This window comes from Rhea americana, unplaced genomic scaffold (assembly GCF_003343005.1).
Source record: "Rhea americana isolate MKP2758 unplaced genomic scaffold, rheAme1 scaffold_1, whole genome shotgun sequence".
Classification (NCBI taxonomy): domain Eukaryota; kingdom Metazoa; phylum Chordata; class Aves; order Rheiformes; family Rheidae; genus Rhea; species Rhea americana.
This window is the reverse complement of record NW_028185038.1, coordinates 5658088-5666933: the sequence shown is the minus strand read 5'-3', so window position 1 is coordinate 5666933 and position 8846 is coordinate 5658088. Positions and strand designations below refer to the sequence as shown.

At 35.0% G+C, this 8846-nt stretch overlaps 1 protein-coding gene across 1 annotated transcript in view; it reads right to left on the bottom strand.

Annotated features, from left to right (window-relative positions):
* Positions 1 to 2810: 2810 nt before the first annotated feature.
* The window catches only part of NAMPT (nicotinamide phosphoribosyltransferase), a 32617-nt gene continuing 26581 nt past the window's right edge, over positions 2811 to 8846 (bottom strand). Inside the window, exons 9-11 of the mRNA XM_085325646.1 lie at positions 7802 to 7942; positions 7512 to 7646; positions 2811 to 5713 (exon numbers count right to left, since the gene is read on the bottom strand). Coding sequence (XP_085181772.1) covers positions 5600 to 5713; positions 7512 to 7646; positions 7802 to 7942 — 390 coding nt within the window. The 3' untranslated portion in view covers positions 2811 to 5599. The remainder of the gene's footprint in view (positions 5714 to 7511; positions 7647 to 7801; positions 7943 to 8846) is intronic.

Below are 8846 nucleotides of genomic sequence, written 5' to 3'. Positions count from 1 at the left end.
TATAATACATAAAACCAAGCAGAAAGCGTTTTTCAGAGGACAGAAGACTCAGTGTTGCTGTCCTTATATACTAGAGTACATTTGCTCATGAGTGTACTTGAGTRGCCTCTTTGATGGAATTATGTATGTGTGTAAAGTGTGTGGAATCTGGCTGAGACTGGTGAGTCAAAAAGCATCCCCAATAACCAATTTAAACTGTTAGAGCATTCAATTAAGTTTTATTAATTACTAGAAAGACTGTAAATGTAATTTTGTTTCAATATAAATAAGTTAAAATAATTTTATAAGAAAACAAACTTTTCTTAGTTTTCACAGACTTACATGTCCATTAACATTTCCATGGTCACAACTGAGGACATAGAAAGCAGCAAAGGGAAAACTCTTTCTTTTGGTTTTATTGTGTTAATGTATTTGCTTTTATCTGAAGGTGTAAAGATTGCAAAAACTTGTACAGAGGGGAAATCTTCTTCTCTATCTTGTGGAGATTTATAGCTGCAATAAAAGCAAACAATGGTCTTCTATCAACAGTGCTGGAGGAGAGCCTGCCAAAACACACAATGTGTAGGAAGAACGGTAGCTTTAATTAAATTTGTCATTACCATTTGGCTTAACAAGTACCTACAGACTTGAAAAATGGCTTAAGGTTTGACTGAGGCAGGTGAACAGATGACAGCTCTGTCACACAGACACTGCTACACTTCCTGGTTTGGYTGAACAGCTTCAAGTGTTCACAGCACATTATAGGACAGAAATCATGGGGAAGCACCCTCAGCAAGGGGAGATTAGTTGCAATACTCTGACCTTTCTGTGACTTACGGGCTCATCTCCACCCAAAACTGCTTAGCTCAGAGATTATCCTCTTCAATTGCTAGGATAACTGACACACCCTACCAGCAGCAGCAATTCCTTACACTTAAACTCAGGTAACAACTTTCAGAATATGGATAAGTGCCCCTCTAAAGGGAAGAGCACATTAGCCCTGTTTTTTACAATCAGATATCTGAGGAATCTATACTCCAAACACTCTGAGAAATTAAAGCTTTTCTTGCCCCTTTCGTGGGGAAAGGAAAAGAAGTTTGAAACTGGTCTTGTTCACTTTTCCTTAGAAGATACAAATGTTGGAACACACACAGGCTTCTGAGTCCACACAGTTCACCTGGCATGAAAATTTATTGTTTTTATTTGTCTTTTGGTTATACGAATACTCAGTCATGCCAAAATAAGCCAATTTCCAAACTGACAGCTTTTGATAGCTACATTAATAACCTAAACTGGTGACTAAGAAGTGAAAATGTCCATCCCGTAGATCCCAGCATTCTTAAGCTATTCTTTCAAATTTCTCAGACACTTTAATTGTGGAAAATGCTGAAGCCATTTTCAATGTATTATAATTATCTTGCTACATGCAATATAATATTTACTTGACACAAGGACAAGAAGAACAACTAAGTTGTTCCTGAACAACAAGATCTTCAAATCTCATGGGCCAATACTATCAATGAAACATAAGAAAATGCAAGTAGTTATACATACCAACAAATTATAACATACTTGCATAACTACATCTGATGATCTAGAGGCAATTGATTTAGATACAATCTAAATTTTCTAATTTTTGTCTCTAACATAGACTGGTAATAAACTTGTCCTTCTACTCAGGAGAGTTGTAGCGGGTGAAAATAGAACTATTGCTGGAGGCATGACGACTCCTTATCTTTCCTTAAGAGACCTCTCTGCTCCAGAAAAATAGCAAACATTTCTGATTCCAAGAAACTTCCCCATAACTTTTAAATTCTAAAACTTCTGTTCAAAAAAGCAGCTTTGAGCAGTTACGAGCATTCAGATGAAGGTCAGTAATGGAATTATACAGAACAAAATATATGACTGGAGAAAAATCCTTTAAGGTTTGAAATTCCTCTGTAATCTGTTTTGTGCAATGATCTGGGAGCCTACTAAAGCACACTCAACATTCATAATCACTTTTAACCTTCACAAAGGCTAACTATAATGAAAAAAACCCTGGAGAGTTGTGGCTGGATGCTTTTTTTAGCTTGGACAGTAGGAGGAAGTAGTCTCAACCACCTAGGCTATGCGTGTTCTTTGTAAAGATAATGTAAAGGAGACTTTAAATCCAACTGCTAAAAGCCATTATTATAGGCTACAGAAGACCCTTTTTATGTTATAGTATGACCTGAACAGGCCAGCTACAACTGAAGATGACCATCTTTACACTAGATGCATTTGCTTGTGTTTGTAAACTACATCTTGCAATTCTGAAGTTATAGAGGATATTTTCTTCCAGTTATGGAAAATCAGTCCAAAGGGCAGTCTATTCCACTAAGCAGTTGAAAATATTGAGACTGAAGTGAACTGAAGGATGCATCATCTTTAATTAGGTTGCTTTTAAGCAAACATTTTTATCAGCTTTAAAGCAGGTCAAATCTAAATAACTGAATAATTGTTTGACAAGTGATTATGTGAAATATAAATAAAGGAATAGTTCTTGGGTTACATTCAGGAGCCTAAATCAGGTTAAATGATAAGTACTCCATTTTTAAGCGGATGTTATAGAGTCTGAGGTATAGATGTGTTCATATCCTGCAAAAAGAAAAGGATGCCTATGTTCTCTTCTCTAGAACTGAGCTGACTGTAAACTCCATCACTTCACCACAAACTGTGTGCAAACCAAGAGAGCAGTCCTCCTACAGTGGACTATAATGACAGCACAGCTACACTCCAATCTGTTTGACAATGGAGAACAACCAAAATCTGATGCCCAACATTACAACTTTAAGACACAGTCAAATGGCTATTATTTGCACTGCCAGAACTAAACTTTATTTCCATGTGTATTACATACTGGTATTTGATGCCAAGTACATTAAAATTACTTTAACAGAGGATTTAGGTGAGGAATATTTATTCTTCACTAAACAGGTTAGAAAGGAATGTAAAAACCTATAGGAAAAACTGTTTAAACTTTGTTTTGATTTTTGGCAAACCAAACAGCAAGTACTTTTCTATTCTCTCAGATCTTTCTAGGTACCAAAAAAAGCGTCTTTTCATAATCATGCATCTCAGGAAAAAATAGTCTTACAAAATCCATTTCTTATGCTAAATACTAGTTACAAATAAGAGTATTAACACAAAACTCCCAATTCCTATTTTTAAATACAAATATTGTTATATTATGAAATGGGGATAAGTAAAACATATTAAATCTAGTAATTTAAAGCAAACTGAAACATGCTGTTTGCTTTTATGTGGAAGAATTAGGATATTATATGGTTCAAGCACTGCAATAATTTTTATCAACATCTTGATGCCTAGAATGTCAAACTGCTGAACAGAAAGACATGTATTCAGATCTGAATAGCACCAGTTTTGTTTTTCTTTTTTTTTTTTTTGAAAAGATACTAACATTTATTAAAATGAGTGACATGACTACTTTTTGAAAGTGACATGCACAGGTAGAGAATTTGCTTTAAGTCTCCAACTAATAAGCTAAGTTTTAGACAATATGGAACAATTATTAATGTATTTCATGGTACACAAGAAAACAGTGCTTCCACAGCATATCSCTAGTTCTCAAGTACAAAAATATCAATTATGGGTAGTCAATAGTTATCAAAATTTTTATTGGTACAGAATGAAAGCAGCATTTAATTTTTTTTTCAACAATACATCATAAAATTCCCTAGTACACAGGTGGAGGAGTGAAACAGGCTCTGTACTATTCACCAGCTACTAATCCTATGTCTGGATTTATTTGGCCTTTCCTAGCCAAGTACAACCAATATCATTTACAGCAAAGGGAAGGCAGTTCTTCAGTGTGAAAGGTCAGTATTTAGTCTTACTAAAACACTATTTTTGAAACAATACATCACTTAAATCTATAATCACATACATTAAGAGTGGAAAAAAAAATCATTAACAAGAACTATTGAGACTGGGCATAAGTGTCTTAACCACAAACCCTGGAAATATGAGTGCTTTGATGTGGCCCTTTTTGGTGAGAGAATAAGAACAACGAAGTATGGCTTTTCAATCTTCCTTTTAAAAGTATGTTTTACATAATTTTGTAGGCTTAAATGGTTTTAAAAGACCTCTCACATTTTCCTGTAAAATCATTTGCTAATTGCTATTGTTAATTATAACATCAGTACAGTAAATCAAAGCCTGACAGTTGATCATCAACATAATACAGAAGCCATTTGTTTTTGCTGTTGATTTTTGTTAAGGGAGGTATTCCTTTTGTAGTAAGAGCCATCCTACAGTACTATCAAACATCTCAGAGTCTATTACTACATAGCTTCTAAAATAAAATCCTCAACAGTTTTGTTTTCCAGCAGATATTCTAATCAAGCTTATGCAGAGAGCAAATACAATCAAGTGCAGACAGTTCAAWAAGCATCTCTCATACATATTCTTTTAGTTATCCTCTGCAACATAAAAGCCCCTCCACACCCCACTAAATGGGGGGGAGAAGGGGAAACAGGTCTGCCATTCATGTAGGCGTTTGGCTAGCATAAAGTTTTATTCAAGTTGTTAACAAAAATAGTTAAACATTTTTACAATTTAACATCCAGTCTGACAAAAGGCAAATCAATGAAAAAAATACAAAAAAGTAAAAAAGTGCACTACCCAGTCCAGTATTTTGCTTTAAAGTCATGTCACTTACAGTATATGAAAAATAAACCCAGAAGTGTAATTACTTTAAAATACACCGCTTCCATATTTCAGTATTTTACACATATATTCTATAGTGGAAGAGGAGATCTCTTAAAAACTTTACTCTTAAAATATTGAGGTGCATATGCCAAGTAGAATAAACTTGGCAAGTTAAGTTGCAGTAGAGAATCCTTTCAAATTTGGCATTCCATTTATATACCTAACTGTGCCAGTAAGGTCTATAGTACCTAAATCTTCTAATAAGAACAGTAACTTTCGTTAATGTAGATTTACTAATACAGACAGCTACAAGATACGGTGAGGTCAGCAATTCTATGGGTTCCTAAGGGAGATACAAGTCCTGATTTCTTCTTCAAATGGTACAATGTCACAACAAGCTTTAAGGCCATGTTTTATTTGCTGATTAATGGACAAAAGGCAATGGATTCCCCCCCACACCAAATATTTTCTTGAAAGTCTGTGCTCATAAAAATCATGAAAAGTTGGAAAGACTTAATTATTGAAACTTTAAATATATTTTACACAATCTTGTTTGTACAAAAATACAAGTTAAATATAAACATAAAGCAATCATGATAATTTTATGTAAATCCATTTTGTGATATTCTGTTATATATAAAAAAGTTTCTCAGCTCTGTCTCATTTGTGAAAAGATCAATACCAGATTGAACCACTACTGGCAAATGGCCCTAAAAAGCACACTTTAGCATTAAATATGTTTTACACTGTAAGTACCATTTCCTGATTTCATCTTTTCTAAAGACTGGCAAAAGATAGGGCAGTATGTCCATAAACCAACAAATAACTTGGCTACAATGTCATAAAACACAAACACACAAATCTGTACAATAAACCCATTATGCAGTACATACTTGTTACACACACATACACAGACATGGAATGAAACTTAGTGAGACGCTGTTTCAAGTTCACTGTTCTTCAGCCTGGCATTTTGTCTTACTTCATCAAACGAATATGACTTCGTTACCTTTCCATTCTTAAACACTGTATGAAGGAGATCCTGCAAGAAAAAACACTGTTTTAGTAGGAGTGAAACATCTCTCAAGGAGATTTGAGAAATGAACAAATACAGGTTGCACAGGTTACACAAACTTAAAAGCAGACACCCAAATCACATCTGTCAAAACTAGAGCCTCATGCTGTTAAGATACTTGACCTTTTCAGCTTCTACCTTTCCATCTTTAGCTAACAGTTAGACAGAAAAGAGAATTTAAGCCATCCTGTACACTGATATAAGTTTTATACCAAATATTCCCCAGAGTGAAATGCCCACATCCGGCCAAAGCGAAAGACATATGCTAAACATACMCTGCTAAAGCAGCTAGTAAGAAAGGATGCTCACTTGAACTAATTAAGTGCAATTCCATTACAGAGCTTCAGACAAAATCTTTATTTTCTCCACAGCAATTGCAAAAAAAAGCTTTCTTTGCAATCCCCTTTACACATATACTCTGTAAAACAGAATACTAAAGAGTGCTCACAAACAGCACACTGAAAGAGCAAAGCACAAACAGAAAATACAAACCAATACCAGACAGCAGCTATGCTTGATTAGCTATTGCAAGGATCTGTGGTTTTAGGAAAACAGGTCCACAAAAGTTCCCCTTCCACCTGCCCTTCTGTTCCCAGAATGACGAAAACCACATACATGACACACACTAACAAAGAAGTTTTCTGTACTGGGATATGAGTTATTTCATCTRCCAAAAAATGAAGGAAAATGTTTGCATAATTTAAATCCAATTAGTTGTGATTGAGTTGTTTTGAAGAGAGATTTTACACCATTTACTGCCTATATATAAAATTTACAGGTGCGTATCATAAACATATATACATGGACTACGCTGAGGGTTGGACTAGATGATCTCCAGAGGTCCCTTCCAACCTTACCATTCTATGATTCTATGCATAGGCATACATATAACTTTGAAAATAAGCAAGTTCTAAAACTGCCCTTCTGCCTTTACAGGCTTGAAGTTTTCCTTAAGTTTTCTAGTAAACAAAAGCACCTTTAGGTTAAAGGCAGAAGGGTATGGAAGAAGTGGAGCTGTAAAAATGCAACAGTGATTGTAAAACTGAGATCTGTCTGATAAATTTAAAAGAAGAAAGCAAACTTCATTATATATGTAGATAATATGTGCTCTGGATGCCAAGATCTAAGAATAACAACAARGACTTTAACACAGAAAGACACTCAATACACAACTTGCCTACTGAAAACTTGCTTGCCTATTGAGATATCAAACCAAAAGTCTGAGACTGGGTTAAAGTTTGTGCTCATTTTACTGAAATAGCATCTAATTTTGCTATGCTAAAGAATTAACAGGGCAACTGGTTTAATTTAAATCTTTGAACACTGGTGAACTACYCCATGTACAGATATAGAACATTCCTACCTAAAGGAAATGTTTACAAATCTCAGTGAAGTAGAAACAAACTTTGCTTAAGTCTTGTGTTTTCACCTCTTCCCTCCTCCCCCCCCCCCCAAAAAAAATCAGACACTACTCACATTGAGCAATATAGCCCATAAAAAACTACTCAGCTAGCATATACTATGCAAATTTTGGAAAAAATTAGCAATGACCCTTTTCTTTTCCTGGACAGACAGACAGACTAACTGTGAAACTTGAAGAGGTAACATTCTATTTCTACTGAATTTAGCCTGAGGACACTTCTGAAGTAATAATAAGCTAAATATTAAGACAATTAAAACAAATTTCTAAAATTAAGTTATGATCTGCTTTTTATCAGTCTACTTTTATATGGAAAGTGATTTGATAAAGCTTGAAAATTCATACCTGTCCATATTCTTCAAGATCTCCCTTGCCTTCTTCAAGTGTTACATAATCTCCAGCAGGTGTCCTATGCAAAGACAGTCGGCCTTTCTTTGATCTTTTGTTTGGATCGGCTACAGGATCCTTGAAGACATTTACCTAAAAATCAGAAGAATGTCTTATAAAAGGAAAGAGCTTGGTGGGGCTTCTGTACTTTATGCAGATGGTGGTAATGTAACAGGAAATGTGAAACAGCTTTTCAAGTTGGGAGCCTTCTGTTGAAAACATGATGGTAGAAGCAGTAGAAGACATACCCCAAGACCGTTCGTCACCACATAACTACATTTGAAGGAACAGTTCAAGAGATCTCTAGTTAGTTTCTGCAGCAAAGCTCCACCAGATCCAAAGGCAATATTCTCAATACTCCATTTATTCTTCTTCATTCCCTCCACAATCTAATAAGAAAAAGAAAAGGATGATAGAATCTATTTTTAAACCATGCTATTAAGAAAAAAAAATTATACTACTTAAAGAAGATGCTTTTATAGACAATTAAACCTACTAACATTCAGTTTCCAGAAGATATATGTAACCATTTTGTCAATATTTGGCATGCTGTTTACTTTACAATTGTTATTCTAGCACATCAGAAAAATTAGAAAAAAGTTTTTGCTATATTATCATCATCATGCTCACATATGCAAAAAAGATCACTTTTTCCTTCCCAAACTAGGACAGCTCAGTAATGTAACACCCAATCAGAGCTCTAAAGAAAATAGATGACTCTGTGGGGGAGTACTTCAGAGCCTTCCAACCTCTCAAAATTATGGGCAGGCCTCAAAGTATAATGTGCATCCTGAAAGAAAGCAACCATCTTGCACATCCACTCCAGAAAGAGATCTGCCTGCTTTGACCAATGACTGCAACAAAGCAGTTCTTTTAAAGCTAGAAATAGTTGCATTAGAAATTTATAGGATGGAAAATGGAAATACAATTTGAAACATCAACAGAACATGCCAACCAAAAGCTACTAAAAAAGTTTGTATGCYACCTTCTCAGGCAGGTTCAGAGCACTGTGAACTGCATGCCTATCAGCAGGCAATTTAAGATTTACTACGTCATTTCCTCTCCATCCTAAATCTAGCCACAGAAATACATGTCATCCTCTAGCTGGGAGTCATGAATGCTGGTTAAGTCATACTCATAAATGGTCATGATTTGTTTCCCTGACCCGTTACCCATATGACAATCTGAAAAAATGGTTATAGGCACAACAGGAGAGTGTTTGACTTTATAGCTACAAACATTCTACTAACAAGAGCGGGTGAGAAAACTTTAGAGTGGGTGAAATAGCAAAAT